General features: G+C 38.6%; 1 protein-coding gene across 16 annotated transcripts in view; it reads left to right on the top strand.

Annotated features, from left to right (window-relative positions):
* The window catches only part of LOC134212119 (sodium/hydrogen exchanger 3), a 276330-nt gene that overhangs the window by 197699 nt on the left and 52573 nt on the right, over window positions 1-26058 (top strand). For all 16 annotated transcript variants that reach the window (XM_062689674.1, XM_062689683.1, XM_062689682.1 and 13 more), the window contains 4 exons: window positions 11868-11924; window positions 12004-12078; window positions 12191-12263; window positions 15801-15911. In XM_062689674.1, the coding sequence (XP_062545658.1) occupies window positions 11868-11924; window positions 12004-12078; window positions 12191-12263; window positions 15801-15911 (316 nt within the window). The remainder of the gene's footprint in view (window positions 1-11867; window positions 11925-12003; window positions 12079-12190; window positions 12264-15800; window positions 15912-26058) is intronic.

Raw genomic sequence — 26058 nt, 5'->3', positions numbered from 1 at the left:
TGAACTGCTGCGATCCGCCTTGCAGAGTGTCCATCAACTACCGAAGTTTTACTAATTGGCACTGATTTTCTTATCTCTTTTTCCATCATCGGTTTCTCTACATTTCTGTGTTAAAATAAAACGTAATCTGGTGAAATGTGTTTTGTGCTCAAACAACGAAACAAATAGCATGAAAAGGTTCGGGCCCTTCATATCAATCAATCCGTATTAACATTTAATCACTTCAACTGCACTCGATTTGAAAGTTGTTGCGTTTTCGTTATTTTATATTAACTGTTGATCGTTGGGAATTTTGAGTTTTGTTCGGTAGACTGTTCGATTGCAAGATTAGGTTCGATTCGATTGTTTACGAACTTACGACATCGATAGTGCTTCAACATTTCGTTATAATAGTTTGTAGGGAAATATCGACACTGTAAATAAATTCATCAATCATACTCAAACTCAATATATAACGCAATAGAATCAATTTCTGTTGTGAGAGTACATTGTCAAACCATTAAAACAAATCAATTGACAATGTCGAGCAAAGGAAGTCTTTACTAATGGAAAATTCGATTAAAAGCGCATATAAAAAAATGCAAAGGAAGTCCTCGTTTATCAAAGCAAGGATTATCGTTCCAACCGATGTTACTAATCAGCGTATTTCCCTAGACGAGCCAGCCTCGGGCTGAAAGTCTCGATAATATAGACAAAAAAAGCGTATTTCAGTAGTTTGCCTGGTAGGTGGTCACAATCGGAACCTTCATTAGAAATTTACATGATGGAAGTATGATGATCTCTGGGCTTGCTTCTGGTTTATCTACACTCAAAAAACAAATCTAATAATTCTTTATAATATCTTGGCATATACAGATTCCGCAAGGTTCTAATACAAACAATGTGTTTTTTATACAGATACTGTATTAAACTAATACAGAATGTTAAGATTTTAATACAGTAAAATCTTCCAAATTTGTATATGCCCAAATTTTATACAGATTTTGTTAGGTTCATATACATAATTATAATAAAAACTGTTTTCTCTCGAGTAGGTCAAGATTTATGAGTAGAATCGTGTTGTCGCCGAACGTTCTTGACATATCACTCGCCGCTGATGCAATCCTCTCACAATTTATGGAACGCTTAACGACATTTTCAACATTTAAATACTTCTAAAATGCCACAAAATCAAGCAATTGTAAATATTAATACATACAAAACAATCCTCAGAATCTAAGCTTTGGGTGTGGTATGTGACATTCAATTTAAAATAGGTACGACTATAAAAAAATTACTGAACATCCAATCGATGGCAAATAGCTGTATTATGGAACACTTTGTGTCCAAAATAGCGGCGAATGTAAACAACGTCGTATTAATCGAATATTAGTTACAACCTGGGTCCCCAGTAGCCTTGCGAGCAAAGGCGTAGGATTGCCAATCTGGAGATGGAGAGTTCGATTCTCGGTCCGGTCTAGGATGTTTTCGGGTTGGAAACACCCTGGGCATAGTGTATCCATTGTACTTGCCACACACGATACATACTACACAGGAAAAACCAGATTGTTCCATAATTGTGGGAAAATATTCTCGAGTTCACAATTTTGGAACAATGCAAGACAAACTTCTTCAAATAAGTCAAATTTATTTAAATTAGTCAAAATTATGATGGGTTGGTAGGTAGATATCTAGTATTGATGATAGAAATTCATTTACCATTGGAAATACCTATTTTGATTGTGGAATTACTACTTTTTGTCAAAAGTGTTCCATAATTTTGGAGGGAGTAAAATTTACAACACTTGTAGAATCTACAGTATTTCAAACTCAAATTGTTTGAAAACAATATTTTTAATCTGGATCAAAGATTGCAGAAGCTGCTCTTAATTAATAATTGAGCGACGTTAAATGAGAGTTATGGAGTTTTCCCAATCACAACAAACCATAATAACAAGTTTATCGCAGCCTGATACGAGTGCGAAAAAAAAAAGATTTCGACAAGCATTCCCCGGCGACAAGTATTGATAAAACGCTACTTCTTCATCAAAATTCAAGAGGTCATATTTATTGTCTAGCAGGGCTGTGTAAATCAAGTTAAAATGCATCATAACACTGGTGTTCCCTTCAATTGGACGAACCTCTTGGAATCCAAATTCAAATCTACTCGCGTTTTCAAGAGCACACTACTCAATACTAAAGTGGCGCAATACTCCTACCTTTAAGATCCTTGTTTTCGATTGGAACAACTGATTTGACAGCAAGTGCGCTGTTCCAACTTTGACACAGCGTCTCTTTATTATTATTCCAGCCTTTTTACTCAATACCTGAGACTAAATACGGAAGAAAAGCACAACTGTTACTCTTTTTATTTCAGCTTTGCTGTGTCGCAGCATGCGTGAAATAATAAAAATGACGGTTGTGCATTTCTTTCGTATTTACTGGTGTGCCCTTGAAAACGCGTGTATTTTAATTTTGGATTCCGGGACAGGCTTGTAAAATGTCATCTGCATGTCATTTGACTAATTTGCTCATAACTTTCTTTAGAAGCAAAATTTCTTCCATAATTTTGAATGTACTCATAACGCTTGAGTAGGGTTATATTTTTGTCCAAGGGTACATTGCTCTAAGTATAACATCAAAGGCTGGAGAGTGAGAACTCTCCAAAATGTCATGTGTCATTTGACATAATGTCATTTGAATGACATTTTGCCTCCCACGCCCCAGATTACATATTTACAGCAAAGTCTCGTTAGACAAAGTTGTAGGCCCATTTAACCGCTATAAGTTCGTCATACAACATGAATTGATAGCTACCTTCTGAAACAAGTTCTGGGAAAATTATACAAACGAATGCAAATGACATTTTACAACACTGTTCCGGGAGGCTTGTCCGCGGTAGCCCCGAATCAGTTCATTATCGTCCGGCTTACGAAAAACGTCTCTAACGACGTGCTACATTTCTTGAGTGTATAGAGAGTAAATAAGTTTGAGATTTCAGCACTCTGAATTCAATCCCTGATCTGCAACATGCATTTTTTTTTCAAAAGAATGTTCCAGATTCATTTTATAAGAATTTCAGAAGAAAATCGCGTAAAAAATCTAGATATCTCTTGTGGAAATTCTGCAAAAATGTCTGTGGAAATTAGAAAAAAAATCTTTTGAGTTTCGGAAGATTTTTTCGTTTAAACTCGAAAAAAAAATTCCCGTGGAAATTCGAAAGAAAAATACCGATGATATTCGAAAATACTTTCCGTGAAAATCCAGAATAATTATCCATTCAAATTCGGAAAAAAATCTCATTTCTCTCGTTATCAGCTCAAATTCGGAAAAATTTCTCTTAGATATTCAAAAGATCCTTCTGATCCTCCGATCCTCCTGATATGGGAAACGCATCCCTAGCTGCGACAAATGGCTAACCAACCGAGTTCTAGTAGTCTATTGTTGCCAGTTTCTATACCCTTGCAAACTTTCGAGCCTGGCAGAAAAGCTTAACCAATTTCCCCGATAAACCAGTCGTTTTCGTTGGCCGAGCTGTCATTCGCCCTCTCCAGGAGTAGTGGTCTGACTAAACCTTCTCGATCGAATAGCGACTAAGTCTTGTCATTTCAATATCAAAGAACTACGTCTCCTCCCGAGATGCTTCCAAATATCGGCTAATCTAATCCGGCTTTCGGCAGCTCGCCTTCCGTCCTGGCAATGGAAAGGACTTTTACTTCACCAGTTTTAAAGACGTCTTCCGACCGAGACGCTTTTGAGCAGAGTGAACATACGGACTTGGTATCTCTCGATATCTCGAAGGTTCAATCACAGACAAACAGACGTAACACTAGAAAAAATACCATCGACTATGACTTCAACGATCAATTTGAATTTGATTGGTTGCGCGTTTCACAACTAGAGGCGCTTGCGTCGTAATCCTTCGAGTTTGACATTTCACTCCAGCGCCTTCTGGTGACAATGTCATACGAAATATTGTTTCGTATAACATGCTCGCAAGATGGTGGTAGAGGAGTTGGGCGATGGATTTTTTAGAAAATTGTTCAAGCTGTTACGTCTGTTTGTCTGTGGTTCAATGTTCAATCGTGCATGGACATCTTTGGGTTATTTCTAAAATTACCTAACGCTAAATTTGGTGATTTTGGACCCCCACCCTCCCCCACGTAACACTTTTTGTATGGAAGGTTTAATTTTTTTTTATGGGCCGTAACGCTCGGCTTGACCCCCTCCCTCCCCCTTCAGCGTTACGTAATTTGTGAAAGAACCCTTTTGTTCTCCAATGGCATAGCGAGTGGAGTTTTTCGGGCGCTATTTTTGGAGGATCGGGATGGGATTTTCGAGCAATAAACGGGACACTCCTCTCAAGTTCTCGTTGATTGCAATCTTCTAGATCAGTGATCCCCAAAGTGCGGCCCTTCAAGTCTTTTCCGGCCCGCAAACGTTTATAATCATGATATGGCAGAAAATGATTTCTACCTGTTAAGTTCACATCACTATGATACGATATATACCATAAATAGTTTTATCATTATAATTAATGAAATTCATAATTTTATACTTAGATGATACGTAGGCCGCTGGCACCGGTTCATATAAAAATAATGTTGTCATACACTGCTTGATGATGAGAATGCTTTTATTTTTCAAAATAACTATTTTTATCTTTATTAAAGAGATTTTCAGCCCTAGGCTGGCTCATCTCTTAGACAAAATAACTTAAGTTTTGGCAAAATTGTACTGAAATTCGGTGGATTATTACCTCCAGAAAATGCGTTGTCTATCAGCAATAGATTCTGTTCAGAATACAATTCGATTTTTTTCAGGATCGCAATCAGATTTTTTTCAGAACCTTCAATCGGATTCTGTTTAGAATCTCAAACAGAATCCTAAACGAACTGTATTTGAAATTTCAAACAAATTCAATTGTTCAGAATCGCGAAAGGATTCTCTTCAGTATTCCAAATGGATTCCGTTTAAAATTCTGATCGGATTCTGTTAAGATTCACGAACGAATTCGTTTCAGAATTTTAAACAGATTATGTTAGAATTCCGAATGGTTTCTGTTCAGAATTCCAGATGAATACTATTTAGAATCTCGATCGAATTTGGCTCAGAATCAAGAGCGAATTTTTGCTCAGAATCCTAATAAAGTTTTTCTCAGAACTCCTTCGTTATTTGCTATGACAAGTTATATGACAAGAACAATAAACCTCGTGCATGAAAAACATAAAATCATAATAACAAAATCGGTTTCCACATGACCATTAGAGAAAACATCATAGAATATATTCTGAAAACTGAACCTAAAAGATGCTATGGCGAAACAAAATTTTCTCATGTCAAGTCCGCTAGCATTAGCATTAGCATTGAGCAATTCGCACAAATTCGTAGGTGGTACAAGCACGGATTATTGTATGAGAGTAGCATCACTTTCATCCGTTAACACAGATATTGATTTGGGACTAATCACTCTCTCTTAGATGGAAGCAATGCGCTCTCCAATATTCCAGATCTGTCCTGGCCACGTCCTTCCAAATGCTGAGGAAGAGGAAGAATTGTTTGTTGGACACCTACTTAAGAAAGATGCAGACAACTCTACGACCTCTCATAGGTGCCACGGGAGGTTTTTGGAAATGTCAGTGTGGAAGGTTATAACAGTAGGAATCGTTTTGGTAGAACGTGAAACACAGAAAGAACTAAGATAGAAATACAAAGTAGGAAAGGGACGAGCATGGAATTGAACCCACGACCTCCTGCTTATAAGGCAGAAGCGGTAGCCACAAGGCCACCGAGCTCGTCTACATTTTCTCATGTCAAGTCCTCTACTGTAAAATAGGTACTATAAACTAGAAGTCTGCTACGACGATAAAATCTGTAGTATAAAATGTCCCTACAAGTACATATTTTATTCGAAAAAGATTCACAGGAATAAAATATGTTGTTCAAATATACAATATTCTGTAATATCAAGCTCTATCTGGTAAAAGAGCGAATGTCGCAAAGAGGATTCTCTTCATCAACCTCCCCTATTTTGAATAAAAGTGACAAGCAGAGGATTTCTTAGCGGTTTATCACATCAGAATGCAAGTTTTCATTCCTTTCTTGATATGCAATATAAACTGAAAAACAAATCTTCCAAATATACTGTGGCCCGCATCAACTGCTCAATACTTCTGTGCGACCCTTCGTAGTAAGCATGCTGGTGACCAATGTTCTAGAGCTTTCCAGGAGAAAACTGGGGTATCCCAGAGGCTGATCCTGGCAGTTACTCTTTTTTATTTTCATGGGCGGAGTTTGTAGTTTCCTACTTCCCAGCAACCAAATTTACATCTACGCTGACGGCATTTTACTGGTCATCGTCGAAGACACTCCCGGGCGAACGCGTATCAAAGTCCAATCCGCCGTGCGTGCCGTCCTTCGTTGGACTACCTCGCTAGGCTTCACGATGACCGCTATCAAATGCGTTCGCAGGCATGTTTGCCAAAGGAGGCACCAGTTGTCCGGACTGAGCATCAAGTTGGGGGACCATCCAATCCCCAACCGAAAAAAATGAAAAAAGGTAGTGGTTAGTGTTTTTTTATTGACTGGGGATTAACTTTCCGGCTCCATTCAAGAGTTCACAACCAGGATAAATTAGGTCAAAGCCCCATTCATGCCTAATAGTACTAACACCAGGAAGTTCCGCCTGCGGATAGAATAGGCCGTAGCTGATAGCTATCTGTTCTGCACAGTGGCGTAGCCACGGGGGTGGTTTTGGGCATAACCCCCCCCCCCAGAGACAACATTTTTAGAAGGAATTTTTTTTTTTTCAAAAAAAAAATCTTCAGAAACCCCCCCCCCCACCAATTTTCTGGCTACGCCACTGGTTCTGCGGCCTGGAGCTCTCCTGCCTGCGCGATCATGACCGAACCGAAATTTTGTCACTGTTTTGGGGGAAAGGTTATTCCAAACCTTAAGAGCAATCCCATTTTTTGTAGGGTAAGCTTTAAGCTGAGAATGTTTTTGCGACACTTCTAACGACGGTATACTTACAGTTTTGGTGAACCCTTTGCTTCAGGATCTTGTCACGTCAAATTCACTACTCTCACTACCCAATGTAACATTATCAGTTAGAAATTGGTTAAGCAAATAACCCGAGCAGCACAAGTCAGACGAAAATGGTTGCAGCAGCTTGATTGTGACTGAATCCGGTCACATATGAGTTGCAGTAACCTATGAGGAATTTGTGTGCTGCTAGGGAAGGTCAAGTTAAATTCAATGCTACTACTACTGTTGAAATGATAAAACAATATCTTATGATGCTTTATACAATCCGTTTCCCTAGTGTTGGATGACACCAGATGAAAATAGTTAGGGACAAAAGCCCTCTGGTTCAAGCTGATTTCAGCAAAATGTAGGTGGATGATCGAGCGTTGATTAGGGCCTCTGCCTCGGCTGCACTCTCTCCAGCACCTCATCATCTGGCGTGCGTGGGGCTTCTGTGACTATCCTCAACGCAACGCGCTCATGTCCGGCTTCGAGTGAAAATCCAATTGTGGCCAACAATTTTATTAGGAAATGACTCCGATTGTGCAATCTTACAGAACGCGTCTTCTTAAGGCCGCTTCAGTTCGTCTTATTTCACAACACTCTGCTGCAGCGTGCCACCTCTGCCCTTCCGTCATATATCGTCGACAAATCATATCGTTCGGTGTTATCTGGTCTAACCTTGAAGACGTCGACCATCGGAGGAGCATTGCAGTGAACGTGGATTGATCTCAGTAGTGAAAGATATCTTGGGTTGTTGAGGCCAGAAATGGTAAACGACAAATTATTTGAAAAAAAATCTGTGCCGGCTCTCCACTTTGTGGCCAAGTAAGCGGGTTTTATTCCAAAGGAACCCATCATTATTCCTGAGCATCGGTTACTGAAAGTATCTCCCCATTCGTGTAGAAACAAATGTGTAGGATCGACGATGTTCCGACCTATTCAGGCCAGTACAGTACAAGCTCTCCAGAAAACCCCGCGGCTTATGAGATACGTATCTATTGGTCCCTAGAATACGGACTCTTAGAATGGTGGATTTCTATTCCAAACGTGGTATGGCCAACATTACATAACGCGAGTTGGTAATACACAACGAGAGTTGGTAATACGAAATATGCCGAATGGCTTGCATCAACGAAAATGTGCAATTCAAGCCGGTCGAAACTTGTAGGCCATGGATCCTGGAAATAGCGTCAGGTAATACTGGGGAATTAAGATTTTCTCAGCCCAAGCAATTCCGGATACCCAGACGTTTTGCATCAACACCTTGCTTAAAACCAGAAAACATGACACCATCGACGTCATTATAAGAAGGCGTTTTTTGCGATAGGGTCATACAGTAACCTTGACGTAATCTTGATGGTACACCAAGGCGATTAACCAACTTCGGTCGAACGTAATCGTACCTTTTAACCGGCAATCTTTTCAGGTGTAGAAAACGGTTGCCCTATTCGCAGCTATTCAACCGATGTGTGGCAAGACCAAAAAATTCACCGTGCAACCTTGAAGAAGTTCCACTCTTTCCTGCTTTTTGTAAGCTCACTTCATGTGAACGCAGCTTGTTACGCTTCACGTTTCCTGTCCTCTATAGTGCGAGTGGTCTCATAAGGACCGCATCGCCAACATACTTTGCTATTCCTTTGCGTGAGTCGCGTGGCATTGCACGTCGCGTTTACTCTGGCGGGCACCTAACATAGCGATCTGTGGACCAGCCATAAATGCGAATATGGCGAAATAACAGACGACAAATGCAGCAGTGTGTGGCATTTGAACTGACATCGCTCAACCCCGCATCTATGCCACGATTTCAACCGGTGCCAGCGAAACTGGTACATAAACTATTTTTGTCGATTTTGTGTTTTTTACACCAACTGCTTCTGTGAGCAAAGGTTTAGTAAGGGAATAACGAAAAAGTGATTTTTGACAACTAAATCTGGAGATATGCACTTTTTAATTTCTGGTATACATCACAATGGCAATTTCGTTGCCAGGAAAAGTGGTATATGTGCAGTTCTACCCACTAAGATAAGCTTATTGAAAAGAAAAATTTACAACACAGATGTTTCCGCAACAGATTTTAACCCTATTTTAAATTTCAAGATGGTTTACTGCCGTTTAAAATAATTTTAAAAATGTACATGTACCACTTTTAATGGCAACGATTTTCGGTGTCTGTTGCATTTTGTGCCTTTTGTTCCAACAAACTTGAAATTTGTCAAGAAACTTCGCATATTTCTTATTACTACCTTTAGGCACATCCCTCATAACACATTGGTACAGTTGAGATGCAGAAAAATGCTAATTTGATTTTTATTTTCGAAGTTTTTGGAAAAATGCGTCTCCTGTAAAATTTACTCAATGTAACATCTACCACTTTCGCTGACACCGGTTCATTTGCAACTTGTCACTTACCGCAAACGAACTTTTGTTCGAGTGACGCTCAAACGTCAAAATCCTTTACGTGAGTGGATTTGATGAACTCCTGAACAGGTCTACATATAATATACAGCTATTCTATGCCCTTCGCGGTCGCAAACTACACCTTTCAAAGATTTTCTAGTCCATTCGTTGGAGCATCCTCCGTGGAATGCGTTCTTATTCGTGCTCTTTTCTATACTCTAGCTGAACCTCCTTGCTTTCCGTCATTCTGCCTTTCAAAACTTCCAGCAGCTCGGAACTAACTTCGCTAGCTTTGACATGAAATCGTAGCACGTGGTTGCATAAATACTGCCCAGTCCATTTGCATAGAACCGGACTATTTTTTCACCAACATCAGTATTCTGTCGCTATTCTGCCGTAATCTAAAAGTGACGAGTGCGCCATATATACTTAATACACATGTTCTATTTTTCTGTTAAAGAGCTTGATAAGCGCTACTTGTTATCACATTTTTGAGAAAAAGCCGTATATGTCACTTATTCAAATTACGGAACTCAAAAGATACTCCTGTTGTTGCGCCACTTACAAGGTTAACAAAATTTTGGATCGCCAATTCTAACTTGAGAATCGGAGACGAAAACTATCTTCTGAGATGGGAAAACAAGACATTTTTTAAACTAAAAAATAATCCAGTAGAGTCCATACAAAGTCCAGAAGAATTGTCTGATAAATTTTAAAGAATTTACCAAAGAAGTAAGTACAGAACAATTTGTTGAAACTTTTGAATATTTTGCCTAGAAATGTGTGATGAATGAAAAAACGTGTGGTCGGCAACAGTTTGAAGTTACAGAAATAATAATGTTTGAATGATTAAAGACTGTTCGTTTTATAAAGAAGACACTTTGTACTGTCGACATTTTTCACTAAAATGCAGTTTAGAAATCTCGCTTAACTTTTCAAAAGGACCTAAGTAACATTTTTTCATGAGTTAATTTGAGTACTGCAATCAAAAGCTTTTATAATTTTCTGTTGATTGCGCTATTAAAATTAATTCATAAAAAAAATGTTACTTAGGTCCTTTTGAAAAGTTAAGCGAAAAATAGTTTTTATTTTATATGATGTTATGTCATCTGGAAAAGAAATTCAATTAACGACTATTTACGACACAAACGAACTTTTTTATAAAACTCCATTCATTAGCTTTTCTACAGCACCAAACATTTATTTCCTTTTCGTGAGCTGCCACTACTGGTTCTTGATCCCGGCAAATCATTACGATTGTGCTTCTCTTCGAACTTTTCAATAATGTTGTAAATACACACATTTTCGATTTTTCACAGCATGCGGAATTCGATTACAAAAATTTTCTACTTTGGAACTATGTTTGGCTCACCTGACATAATTTCTAATTTAATTTGAGTCGTCAAAGTCGCAAGGACAGGAGGCGGGTAATTTTTCTTGGTAATTCCAATACTTATTGATCATTGAACGCATTATCTGGTGTTGTATTAGAGTTATAAGAAAATCACAGCTTTGGAAGATTTTGTACTATTATTGTTGGTTTTTGCCTTTCTCGTACATTTTAGGGACAATTCTCACGGAATATAAAACTCAATGCAACTCAATGCATTCAAAACGGAAGTCCCGCACAACTGTCATTTTTATTATTCCAGCTTTGCTGCATCGCAGCATGCGTGGAATAATAAAAACAACAGTTGTGCGTGGTTCCCGAGACTTTGAAAACGTGAGTGCATATAGTTTTGAATTCTGTGAGGATTGTCCTTAATGGGAAATCATCATGGAAATTAGTCTAAACATCCTTTGTATATCGAAGTATGTTGTTACCGAATTTAATAAAAGCCTTCTACAGTTAAAGCGAAACCTGTGAAAATAGTTATTTCCTCTACATATGTCTCGTTTTCTTTTTTTGCTTGTAAATTTTTGTCTTTTGACAATGATCTGATCAACGAACACGACAACAACAACTTCACCGTAGATTGCATGCACATTTCCACTGTTATGGTATTACGTGCAATATTTCACATCCCTAGCATCTAGTCTCACCAACCCAGAATAGTAACTGTCCAAATACCGTAGAAACTGCATTAAAATTTCCCAGATTGAATAGCAATCTTGAAATGAATTAGCAATTACCAAACTGTCACTTTATAGTATCAAGTAGGGGTATTGAAGCACATTGTAATAATCGAATCACACCCTCACCTGGGCCTAATCAACTAAGCCAAGAACGTCTGTATATGCCGAGATAGTCCTACATGGGTTTTGTCATTTTGTATTCATTTCTGTTCATAATAAAAATTTGACCTAATTCAAAGTAGCGATAGATTGATTGAATAACGGCAAGAAATGGACCACCTAATCTCGGTTTTTCGTGATTTTCAAAACTTCTTCTGCAATCAATCACTGCGAACCGAATGTCTTATCGTGACCGAGACTAATTTGATTTGTTTTGGCACTTGCAGACACGAAGACTGAGCTACAGTCGCCATGCCGTGGACGACCGAGACTTATCTACTCAGGTGAATTGAGGCAGTAGTGACCTGGTTTAATCCGGATACGATTGAAATTTCTAAACTGTGACTTTCCCCTTTTCCGCAGGTAAACTACAAGATGCAAATGAATATCCGCCGAATGATCAGTGAGAAGAAACATAAGCGCAGCAAGCGTGGCAAGGTGAGTGAAATGCAGTCAGTCGAAGGTCGAGTCATGAGATCCACCACCGTGATGCCTTGGTTAGAATAATGAGATCCTGATCTGATATCGTACTTTCTTTTCGTTTCCAAAGGACGGCAAACCGCAGAACCACGTGTCGTTCAACGAGCTGCCACTGAACGGATCCGCCAAACAGTTTGCGAACGGTACGAACGATATCGTTATGACTAATGATACAATTACGATTACTAACCACCATCCACCACTACCACAACCACAACCTAACAATTTGAATCGCAAAAAAAGTAAAAGAAAATACTCTCAAAGTCTTAGCAAATATCGTAGATTAGAAATAGGTAATGAAGCGTCAGATCAATTTATTTCTTTTTCTTTCTGGTTCTTTCCTTACTTTTTTCTTGAGCTGTTATTATCTATCGTTCTTCCAAATACAGTTTAACTAATTCCAATTCTATGTGTTAAACATGTTGTTTTTAAACTTTTATGTATTTTTCTTTCGTTGTATGAAAATAATATTCGCAATACTTGTCGTGTTTCATATTTTTTCAACTAGTAGCTATTGAGTAATATAACTCAGTAAAAAGCATTCATGACTATTGCTGCTACTATATTTGTTATTAGTATCGCAACGCTAACGAATCCTGGTGTCCATTTTTGCTTTAAAAAAACGTGTAGGAATGTTTTAAAATGATAAATATTACGATGCAGCGGGGTGATTTATTCCAGCTGCAAGTAAATTTGATGTAAAATGTGTACGTAATGAATGACAAATGACGACCTTTGTACTACACTTTGCTAAAGCCAATAATTTGCAATAGGGATCCTATATTAAGGACAAGCCTCCCGGAATCCAAAACAAATTTCACTCGCCTTTTTAAAGGGCACTCTACTTAATACAAAAGCAACATGCAAGTGTCATTTATTTTATTCTAGCTTTGCTGCATTGCAGCCTGCTTGAAATAATAAAAATGATAGTTGTGCATTTCTTCCGTTTCAAGCGGGGTGCCCTTAAATAAGCGAGTGAAATTTGTTTTGTATTCCGGAAGGCTTGTCCTTGAGAGATGGGTAAATACTTTTCCATATGATTTAGCAACGCTGTACCTTCCGTAATCAAACGCTGCCGACTTTTGCCGCTGCGCAAAATGCTGGAGTTTGTACATGACTTTACATATGATGACACTTTTAGATTAATTTGTATATCCTCCAGCAGTGCATTTTAATGAAAATAAAAGAGCAATATGAATGAAAAGACTGCTTCCACTCGCGAAAGTAAAACAAATTGTTTGTTCGACAAAATTTTATGTTTCATCATAATTGCAATACCTCTTGGTGTGCAACAATAACAATGTTCATTTGACTCATATTTTGACAGTACTTAATGCTCGATAGCCGCTACCGCAATCTCTGAATGTAGGATCCCTTATTTGCAAAACACTACTTCCTATCTCTAAACACCCCAAATATCTTTGTGATTTTCGTTTTAGTAGTCGGTATAATGATTGAAACAAAAAGACTTTTCGAAAAAGCCTTTTCTATTTCTCTGGGCAAGGAGTATCTAATTATCAAATAATTAAAGCATTGTATGATGCGATGTGCCATAAGGAAAGGAATAATTAGGGATCTTAATGAGTGAATATTCCTCCAGATGATTTGGCAACGCAGTTACTTTCGTAAACAAGTGCTGCCAGCACTTGCCGCAGCGCAAAACGTTGGAGTTTGTAGATGACTTTGTATTTGATGACACTTTTCGATTATGTTATCTATTCTCGGATAGTGCATTATTACTCAAACAAAAGTGCAGCACAAATGAACAAAATACTATACATGAACTAGACTTGCGAAAGTAAAACAATATCGACAATCTGCATCTACAAAAAATTTCATTTGGAATGAGAGAAGCATTTTATAAACATCATAAAAAATTATACAGTTTAAAATGTAAAGTAAATCCTGCAGTTTTAAATTTTAAATTAATTTGACAATGTTTCTTCTCATTATGCTGCAGTTCTACGCATAATTGTCCCATGTACATAGGAAAACCCAGCAAACATGGGACAAATATGCGTATGACGGCAGTATAAGATCTGAAACAGTGACGGGAAATGTCATGGGACTTATTTTCTAATAACTTTTTCACAAATTATTTACAATTTTGTTTTTATATATATAAACATGTAGCTATCCAAGGACCCTATAACTTTTCCTAATAGTTAATTTCTCTAAATCTGATATGGACGGCGTGAGAGCCGAAATAGTGTCAAATGACATTAATGTCATGACATTCCGTGACATTTTTTTTGATTTCGTTGTCATGGCTTAGACTTTGTATTCAGAACAATGATCTGTTCGGCAAAGTTCTAGGATCGTTTAAGCATTAAATGTTAATTAAAAAAATCCGAATGTTCAATAACTTCTGAAAAAAGTTATTAGCAAATTAATAATTGCAGTCTCACGACATTTTTTTGACATTTCCCCTCACTGATCTGAAACGAACATAACTACAATCTTCACACAAGCAAAACGATTCTATTCGCACCATCCAGATAACACTGTAGTCTGATATTGTTTTGATAGTAACTACGGTTTTCGTAGACCGGACTGTATGAGCAATGGGTTGTTGCGAATTTCACCGTATGAAAACCTGATTTTCTTCATACATTTTTGGTGGAAGGATTTTATCAATAAGATAGAAAAGATAGGAATTGTTTTCATCGGGAAACGCTTTCCAATAGAAAGTTGATTGAACGTCAGCAAGCCTTATTCCAATAACGTCAATAACGTTAGTGTAAAAAGCGTGCGTGATTCGAGATCATGATTATTGTGCACAGAGCAATATGGCTTGAGAAAAGTGAAATAGTTATTTGGGGTGTAAAAATCCTATTATTTCAAATTATTTAGTACAAATCTAAAAATCTGAAACACATGTAAAAACGATTTGATTTGCTTGAAAAATATAATAAAGTTCCATGAAGCACAATATATACTTATGGTTATCTTATCATTACTTTTTCAGCCTTTATCCTTAGTAGAATAACTTATACAACAGTCTGTAGAATTGATTGAAGCTCTATTTATCACTGTCTAATAGCTAACATTTTCGTAGATATTTGTAAAATCAGTTTCTTATATGATGTCTGTATTTCAAATGACTCTTTACGTTTTATATTAAATTATCCCATCGTATTCTAAACTCAATGAAAGCTATCTAAATAATGAAAACTCTTGCAATTCAATGTCTTCTTAATGGCAGCAATCAATTTGTTTTCATTTCTATCTAAGAAACAAACTAAACGTCTTTCTCACAATGTGCACTTCTTCCATCTGTTCTATATTCTAAATGTGCATCGGCGTTTTCTCAAGAACGAGTGAATCCTGACAGTTGGAATATTTATTTTTGACGTTATGCACCATGTGGTCGAAAACAAAATACCATGCAAAGCACCCACTAGTAAAATCTATAAATTTTCTTGTTTACTTTTTTTGTGATCTAAATCATTATCCCTATTCATGCTTGCCCACCACCGTGTTCATCGATCAACCTCCTTCAACACATGAAATGCATTCCGAATAAAATGAGAACAAATTGTTTGATTGTTAACGCATTAAACAGAAAGCATTAAACCGTGTCTATTTTATCATCGTGAATGGAATACAACTAACCTCGATGTTCAATCAATGTTGTTTGTGTAATTCTCCACTTCAAATCGGTTGGTTTCCCTTTGCAGACTACATCAACGAAGTTCTGCATGAAGACAATGAGGACGAGGAGCAGCTGCCGAACGCACCCGGCGACGACTGGGATGGCGGTGGTTTGACATTCACCGCGAAATCCTCTCGTAAGTATCCTTGATGGGTTAGTTGCTCATTTTTTTAAATCCTATTCTACTCGTGTACACCATTTCAATTTTTATTATTATATAGTTTGTTTGAATTGCCACATTTCAATTACTATCTTCTCTCTATAACCATTGGATTTCTTGATGTAAATATTATGACTAACAACGACCAGCTCGGTTGTAGTTAAGTATTTAGTATAGTTTTATTACACGTGATTTTAAAAGGTCTAGATTCGGATTTCATGTAATGACTTATTGAACGGAGTACTGAAAAATCTTCATTACACCACAGCTAATGTGGGGTCCAATGAAGACCCAGAAATATGAAGTTAAATTTCAGAAAATTTCCAGCTTCCAGGAAATCCAGGATATTAAAATATTTATATCTTCGAATACTCAGATATATTCTCTATATGCTATTTTTGTAGTCCAATATTATTGGGGTAGTACACTAATTGCGTAACGTAACATATTTTTCCGATTCTTCATTCCCGTTTAAAGCGCAAAAACCCATTTCCCCCCTCTAGCTTTTACGTAATTAGTGCAAGTTACCAAACGCTGTTCCAGAATATCACTTTATAGATCATAAACTACTACTAGGCAGGAATTGACTCCATATATTTTCCAATAACGGACCCTTCTCAAAGCGACACTTGTAGAGTTTGATCCAATTGGTGTTTCCAAAGCCAAACGATGTTTCCAGTCAAGTTCACCAGGCTTGGTAAAGGATTCTGCGTAATATGGGGAAGAAATCCGGTAACCCCCGGGATCATCCCTTACTTTTCGGAATATTACAATAATATAAAACAAGATTGTACGTTGCAGCAGCATGATATTTTGGCAAGACTGATCATGTGAAATATATAAAAATGGTACCATTTTGGTACAGATTTATCATATTAAAGCCCATTTTCCGTCATTGCAAAAAATAGTGTGTGCAACTCGTGCTGAAAAAAATCATCTTTTTGTAACTAGTTGCACAAACTTCTGCGTCTATGACGTTATGTTATGCGTAGCAGATCGGCCCGCTTTGAGAAGTTTTCTGGATGACTATTGGGTGACTAGTTTGCGTGTGAAGTAGCAGATGTGGTTGATGCTCTAGATTTTCTAGCAAATGGATTCACATACCAGTTTGTTTCGTTTGCAGGCGAAACTCCGGTCCGCAAAGGTAGCATCTGTCGCTTGCTAAGTTCGGATAACGCTTCCAATTGGTACTTTCGTCTGCGACATTGTGCTCCGTTGGCACACAGTGCCACTCGATGGCATCCATTGACTCCAGAATTTGACTGACACGAAAGGCAACAGGCAACGATCTGGCTATTTCGCCTATGGTCTGTTTGAACGCAACAGAATACAATTTTGGAATCCGAAAAGAAAATACTTGGATAAGGGAATGATTTGAATACAGTGTCCATAAATCGGACACCAATGACGTCCGCTTAGAATACGGAACAAGGAGTCGATAGAAATTCAAGTGGTGCAAATACCGTTTTGGTGCTCACCAAAGCGCATTCGACAATATCACCGAATTCATTCTCACTCGTGGATCCAGGCTACATTCCTTATAAGCTATATTGCCGCATCTGTAGATTTCACGCTTACGAGCATATCATCCGTATAGTGTCGTTTGATTGTTGCATTGATTTCTGCCGGATAGTCTCGGTGAAACCGCATTGGGCTCGTATTCTTTACGTATTTAGCTGCTCAGCAGTACAGTAAGTGAATAGCAGGCCCCAAACGTAATCACTTGTACTATGTAGACACTTGGCTCGGATATTTGATTACCGTCCACCAAAAATAAGCGCTTACAAAGTTGGTCCTCTTTTCGTTTTGTAACCTAGTGAAACATCTCACGGATGTCACAACTCACTACTATTCGGAACTGTTGAAGTTTTACCAACACGGAGAAAACGAATGTCAGCAGATCAAAGATCTTCAGTAGGAATTTGTTGAGTGATACTCCATAGATAATAGCCTCAGCATCCTACACAAGTCTCGCCTAGTTTGGTTTGTTCGGATTGATTACTGAAAAAAAACACACGCAAAGCCATAGAATTTGTAGTCCTTCGCCGGATAGCTTTCGCACTGTGCCAGAGCACCAACTCCAGACGGGATCCCGATACATGGCGTTGAAGGCATCCATGATAACGCATCCGGTCATGTTGAGCAGAAGTGCCTGGACGAGCGCACACTTCCGGATATATCGAAGAGATAGCGTTTGGTCCTGTTACCGAAACATGGTGAGCCAACAGGAGACCCCACAGGGTACAGATAAATCTGTCTAATAAACGCTGTCACCGAACGTTAAGAAGGCGGGAGGAATGCAAGTGGCGCGATATCCGTTACTGCCGTGCGGCAGAGTTACAACAGGACCTGCTGCGCGGCGATCGCGGTGTGCTGAAAGTGAAGCTTCCGCCAGGAGTCAAGCTAATAGGCTTCACCGATGATGTAACGGTGACCGCGTACGGAGAGGTCCATTGAGGAGGTCGAATTGACTCCAGCCTTTTCGATCAGTCTCGTCAAGGAATGGATGCGCAGCAAGAAGCTACAGCTGGAGCATCATAAAACGGACATGATGCGTCAACAACCGGAAATCGACATTACCTACCTCCAAGAGTTCTCTTTAACATTTGGCGATGATGCTCGACCTATGTCGACCTGGATTAACTGACCTCATTGAGAGCGAAACAGTGTTTTGTCCCCTTTAGAACGTTGAAAAGACCGATTGGTTTGTTCGTTGGTGGTTACATGCACGAATAGATGGCCTGCCATATAGTAATAAGATTCATATAAGATAAGTTTCTCCTCAGAAACGGTGGCAATATAAGCCGGTAACTGTTTTGTGACAGCTTCAATTTAAGTCACTACTCAACTCAGCTATAGCATCGTTAGTCACTGCCGATGCAGCTTCATGGAATGAAGCTTCCGGAACATGTAAACTTGGAAGCTGGAATGTTCCATGGTTCCATCGTTTGTTCCAAATGACCAAATGAAAACATTCACCTTCCCTGTTGCATCGTGGATCGAAAGATTGGCACATGAGCAGTAGTTACTAACCATGTTACAATGGCTATTAGGGTGTCCCAAAAAAAATCGATGTTCGAAAAGTCATGGTGCTCAACCCTGAAATGAAAGATATACCTGTCTGGATAATTTCTAAAAAATCGTTTAGAGGTCGCGCCAGATCGATTTTTGAAAAATGAGCTTTTTTTTAGGTAAAAAATCAAATATTGGGTCCTTTCACAATTTTTTTTCAGGGTCACCCATTCGTTTTATATTTTTTATTTTTTTGTGGATCTTTGCCCATATCCTCCATGAATTAGTTTTTGGTATTGTGCGTTTTTACAGTCTGCAGAACTTTTTAAATATCGAAAAATACACATTTTTTTGACGAATTTTCGCAGTTATTTCATCCGAGCACAAAAAATAATTTTGTCTCGTTCGGAAAAACTTAGATACTACAAAGAGTTATTTATAGCGAGTATTTTCATAAAAAAATATCCGAGAAATGTTGTTCTGGGGCTGAGATATTGCAGTTTTAGTAAATAGTTAAAAAGTGTACAAATTCGATACTTTTTCTTTACATGTTATAATTTCATCAAGATTGCATCAATATTTTAATTTAAATTAAAAAAAAATTCAAAAGCAAATAAATGGGAATATTTTCTAGGTAACATAGCTTTTCTTTCCGATGGAGTTGATTTCCTGAATTACAGAATTTGGTCGGAGTATATGGATGGAGCCAGTTATAAAATGATATCACACCCAACAGTTAATATGTAGCAATATACAAGTAATCAGGTTTACTATGATATTTTTATTAGTTTTGATTCAATCATAGGATGCTTTTCACGGTATACAAAAAAACAAGGCAGGCTCAGCACGTATGTAAACATTCAGTTTGAACGTAAACATGTGTCGTCACTACTATCTTCGCACAAGCTGAACTGAGACGATGCTCTACGGTCTCAGCATGCTTACTTTTGTACTCTAACATGTGGCTTTAAAAATGCGTCACTCTTGATGTGTCATTTTTACGTTTTTACTTTACGTTTATTCCGTTTTTTTTTTCAATATCTCAAGTGAACTCATGGAAAAGCTGTCGAACTGATACGACGAAACAAATTGTTTGACTGTCATATGACATATCAACAGCATCACGGTATACCGACAACAAGGTAGGCTCGTAATAAAAGTGACACTTCAAGAATGATGCAAATTTTAACGCCACATGTTAGAGTACAAAAGTAAGCATGCTGAGACCGTAGAGCATCGTCTCAGTTCAGCTTGTGCGAAGATAGTAGTGACGACACATGTTTACGTTCAAACTGAATGTTTACATACGTGCTGAGCCTGCCTTGTTTTTTGTATGCCGTGAAAAGCATCCTATGATTGAATCAAAACTAATAAAGAGATCATAGTAAACGTAGTTGTATATTGCTACATATTAACTGTTGGGTGTGATATCATTTTATAACTGGCTCCATCCATATACTCCGACCAAATCCTGTAATTCAGGTAACCAACTCCATCGGAAAGAAAAGCTACCTACCTAGTTACCTAGAAAATATTCCCATTTATTTGCTTTTGATTTTTTTTAAATTTAAATTTAAATATTTGTGCAATCTTGATGAAATTATAACATGTAAAGAAAAAGTATCGAATTTATACACTTTTTAACTATTTTTTAAAACTGCAATATCTCAGCCCCAGAATTTCTTGGATATTTTTTTTATGAAAATACTCCTTATAAATAGCTTTTTGTAGTATCTAAGTTTTTTCCGAACGAGACAAAATTATTTTTTGTGTTCGGATGAAGTAACTGCGAAAATTCGTCAAAAAAATGTGTATTTTTCGATATTTAAAAATTTCTACAGACTGTAAATACGCATAATACCAAAAACTAATTCATGAAGAATATGGGCAAAGATCCACAGAAAAATGAAAAAATATAAAACGAATGGGTGACCCTGAAAAAATTGTGAAAGGACCGAATATTTGATTTTTACCTAAAAAGCTCATTTTTCAAAATCGATCTGGCGCGACCTCTAAACGATTTTTAGAAATTTGGTTTGTTCTACAAAAAATATCCAGACAGGTATATCTTTCATTTCAGGGTTGAGCACCATGACTTTTCGAACATCGATTTTTTTTTGGGACACCCTAATAGCTATTCAATCCGGCGAGCGCCTGATAGATAGGAAGCTTGACTTACAGTTCGTTATCATTCGTTTTGTTTTCACTCAACCCATGAATTCGCCTTTTGGCAGTTTTTGTCACTTTACACGTTCAATCGGTCGTTGAGTAGTTTCATCTCATTTTAAATACTGGTGTCTGAAAATATTTCCTTATAATTAAGGAAGGGTCAAAATCTCATTGTAGGTGGATTAATCTGGTTTTTTTTAACGAAGGTCATTCCCCCGGCCCGCAATTAAGCAATACTTCGGGGGATGACTATTGGGTATTGCGCCCCCTACATGACGTACACAAGTGCACGTCTGCGCCTCAACTCTCCTGGTACTCCCCATGCACCACCTGTGCACAAGACATACTGGCACCACATGTGCCCCAACACTCACCTGTCTATGTCGCTCAAAACACTGACAGTTATCATTTAGTATGGTGATCATCCCGTCCTACAACCGGGTGGCACCACTTGTCAATCAAGCCGAAGGTGACCCTAGGTTGACCTGACGTGACCGACAGGGTGACTAGGGGCAGGCCACGCAGAATTTCAGCAACCCCAATCACGATTGCCCGCCACGGCAACTTGAAGTTGACGTCAAGCAATCTACTGCATAAGCAGCCCAATTACGCCATGATGACATTAATTCCCTACTCTCACTCGCTTCCTTGTCAATGAGGGATACTCCTCGCGCACCACGTCCGCACCACTCCGGGTGTGTGGGTACCACCCACTGCTACCCTTCTGACCATCCGTACCATGCGAGGCTTATTTCTGTGCTCGCTCATACATTCAGTCCCATTCGCTTGCACCACTTGTATACCACTCTTTTGACATTCAGTCACTCGCTCCGTGTGGGTTGTAATTTATTCCCACGTTGTGCACCTCCTGTGCATCGTTTTGGGCGTGGAACACCCGGCATGTCACACGTGCGTAACACTCCCCTACCCTAATCTGTGTGGTGGTCACTCCGTCCTGCAACAGAATGACACCACTTACCTTACACGTCTCCAATTTCTGAGAAACCGCAGAAGCATCAACTCTCCGAAACTCATACCAAGCATAGCAAGACTTTCGTGTCCCCATATTCTGAGGTGCCGCGGGCGGAGCTTACTTGTGTGCTCATCCATACGTTCGGTCCTTCACTCTTTGGGGGTATTACGTATAATACCCCCAGCTCAAGATTCGGTTGCACAACATGTGCACCACTTGAAGGTGTGCACGTAGGGGAAGAGGCCCCAAAACGCCCCCCAGGCAAAACGATTTTTGTGGTTTCCCCCATATTTACCGTCATTAAGGTCACTCCTGACGAAATTCAAGTTTCAAAGTGCTCGCGTTTTCGGGGGCACACCACTCGATACGGAAGCAACGCACAACTGTCATTTTTATTGTTTCACGCATGCGACGCAGCAAAGCTAAATCAACAAAAATGACACTTGTGCGCCGCCTCCGTGTCGAGTGGTGTGCCCCCGAAAACGCGAGCACTTTGAAACTTGGATTCCGTCAGGAGTGACCTTAAGATGACCGTAACAAAACTAGTTCTAAAATAATGTAGGTTAGGCGAAAAGGAAAGTCGGAAAAACCGAAAATATCCACATTTTGAAGAAACATCTAACATTTTGGCGAGGCAAAACGCCCTAGTGGCACTAACCTACAATGTACTTGCGTCTCCACGCACTATCCATACCAGAATGCTGATTCGCCGACGCATGGTACTGTGTTCCAAAGGAGCAACCAGCCAAAAGGCGTTTTACCTCATGAGTTTTCCGGCAACCGAATAGGGACACGGCAGGTATTTCCGTCCTTCGTCGTAGTGGCTAAAACCAACGAAAGCAACGTACATTTGATAGAACTCCACTATAGTTGAACCACAGACAAACAGACATAACACTCGTCAAATTTCCATCGTTCACTGATTTACTGGTCGATTCAAATAATCATTAGTTGGTCAATCGATCACTCGTGGCGCGCGCATCGGGTTTGCTCGAGTTTGACGTTTGCTCACTACCGCCATCTGGTTTGTGATTTGCCCAACTAACTGAAATCAACAGATGTCGTTAGTGTTTGGACGACGATGAATTTGATGGGTGAATGTTCAATATGTTATGTCTGTTTGTCTGTGGTAAAACGTTTCTCCTGAGCATACGATTTGGTACGTATGAGTTTTACAAAAAAGCGTCTTTTTTATTGGTTTTCGAGACTATGACGAACAGACGAAAATACCTGCCGTGTCCCTATCACCACTTTTTTGAAATTTTAATATTATCAATATGATTGAGATTTTTGACAATTTTTGAATGGTATCAACTAGCTATCTTGTTTAACTGTTGCATAATGTAAAAATACCCATGAATAACGTTACAAATAAGACAATAAAGCAGTGTTTGCTTAGCTAGGGCAGATTACCCCAGCCCCCCTTCACCTACCATCCACTGCCATCCACTTGCCGCCGAAGCAGCCCACACTCTGTGGAACCCGCAAAGGCTCAGTTAACTGCCTGGCTGATTGTTTCACCCCCAGGCCATTCATCCCCTCAGCACGGGTCGCCTGACACCTTGGGATATGGGACTGAGGGCGCCATATTGTACTACTTTCGAGTATCCATATCCCAACGTAAAGGGAATATCCCAACGTCAGCGGTATGTAATGTGAGGCAACCAAAATGCTGCGATGGGGGCGCGTTATATTTTACTCTACGATACCGAACTGACCCACCGCCACCACAAGTTGTTTCAACACGGTTCCCCCAAATACACGCGACGTGATTCTATAGCTTGGCGACTGCGATTATGTCGCCGTTGGTATGGAAGCTTAAATGAAACATTGCCTGCAGCGACCCAACGATAAAATCGCGGCGACTAGTTGTCGAAATGCGATTATGGTCCGTTCAGAAAGTCACTAGTTAGAGTTACATTCGACAATATTAGCATAATGTAAACAGACGTTAATCTTCAGAAATTTTCCTTTAAAATATTCTGTGCAGATATGGATGTTCATCAAGTATCTGCGCAGAATAAGCTAATATGCCGCGTAATCAAGTGAATGAATTTATGAAGAAGTACACTGAGTAAGTTATTCTATGTTTTGATTAATCAAAACACGATTGTCAAAACTCGGAGCGAATGTACTTCATGAAAGCGAATATTTTATGCTCTGCTTATCTAGATCGTTGAAATTTGGCATTCATTAATTCAAAGTTCAAAGATCTTCATCGCTCACCAATTAGGAGACAACTGAGTGAGGCAAATCACTTGGTAACCTAACAATGGGTGTTGTTACGACACGTTGTTAGAAAAATATATTCAGACATTAGGAAAATTTAGTCCGCTATGAGAATGGAACTCTGATACACTATGCATGGGAGGCTTTCATACTTTCTCTCCTCCATCCCAGCAACTTGAAAGCATAGCGTTACACAAATGCTCAAGTCGTAGCTTCCATCGATACCATACCGTTTCGACTCGAAGTCCGGACACCTAAGCACTGCTGAATTTTCAATTCAATATTTCAAACGGAATTAGGTACTTGACACTTAGTGATAGCACACCCTGTCAAGATTAACTTATCAAATTTGCTGTAGTGTACTGAAAAAGACATTTTGTATGCACGAAATAGCTAATATAATCGAAAATATTGAACATCGCTTGCTTCGAAATCCGGACACAGTATAAGGGATGCTTCAAATACCGGACAATTTTGCTTCGAATTTCCGGACACTTCGAGTTTGGCCTATATTGATTTTCAAATAGCCAATTTAATCCGTTCAAAGACAACTAGGATATAGCATTCATATTTCTCGATTAATATAAATCCGTAAGGTAAGGTTTCTATACACATTTGTATGAAAATCTTGCATCCCCCGGTTGTGTGTACCATCCGAAGTTTCTGCTCCGAAATTGACCAGGACTACCAAAAAACAGCATTTGAAACCAAGCGGGAGCATTTAACTGCAATATACAACATTGGGAATGTAATAATTTCATACAATCTTCCCCACCATCCCCCCTTTAATTTTTCAAGGTAGAACGTTTTTGCCTTTCTCGTACACTAAGTGTACGTAAAGGCTATAATATTGCTTCAAAAACAAAATTTTATAGGAGGCCCGGAGGGCCGATTTTCATAAACCGATCGACTCAGCTCGACGAATTGAGGTGATGTCTGTATGTGTGTATGTATGTATGTATGTGTGTGTGTGTATGTGTACAAATTTTGTAGACACACTTTTTGGAACTTAGCATTATCCGATTTACTCGCAACAAGTTGCATTCGACGGGGAATGCGGTCCCATTGTTTGCTATTGAAAATTGGCTCGATCGGACATTGCATTTCGGAATTATTGAAAAATCATTGTTTTTTCCCAAGGGTCCCCCCTTGGAAAAAAAATTCAAAACCGAAAATTTTTTTTTTCCGAAAATGGTGGCAATACATTTTAACTAATGCAAAAACATGCAAAATGATCGAAAAAATGTGATCTATTCTCCTAAAGAGCTTTTTTGACCTTTCTAATGTGATTCTTTCAATATATTTTATAATGCACGAGAAAGGCATCATCACTGCTAGGTGGATTAATCTGGGTTTTTTTTTGACATTTGACGTGTCTGTGGGTAAAGAAATATTTTCTTCAAATCTACTTTTCAAATTCAACGTGGATAAGCTGATCATGAAAATCATTAGATGACCAAAATTCTTTTCTAATGAATAATACCAGACATAAATATGATAGGAGGAACTGTGTCGATTTCCATCTCACTGAATATATATTCATCTCATCGCTAAACAAAGAAATATGGCACCAAATTCGTCGATTCTCTTTATCAACCTGCGTGCTCACTGCGAAAAACTCACAAAAATGAGAAATAAATCAAACAACTTTTATTTTTTTTATGGAGTGAACATCGGAGAATTAAAATTATGCATTATCTTTTCATTTTGTTAACTTCGAAATATAGACATTAGTAGTTT

The sequence above is a fragment of the Armigeres subalbatus genome, chromosome 2 (assembly GCF_024139115.2).
Source record: "Armigeres subalbatus isolate Guangzhou_Male chromosome 2, GZ_Asu_2, whole genome shotgun sequence".
NCBI lineage: Eukaryota > Metazoa > Arthropoda > Insecta > Diptera > Culicidae > Armigeres > Armigeres subalbatus.
Note: the sequence above shows the minus strand (reverse complement) of the source record. Positions and strands in the feature narration are given on the sequence as shown.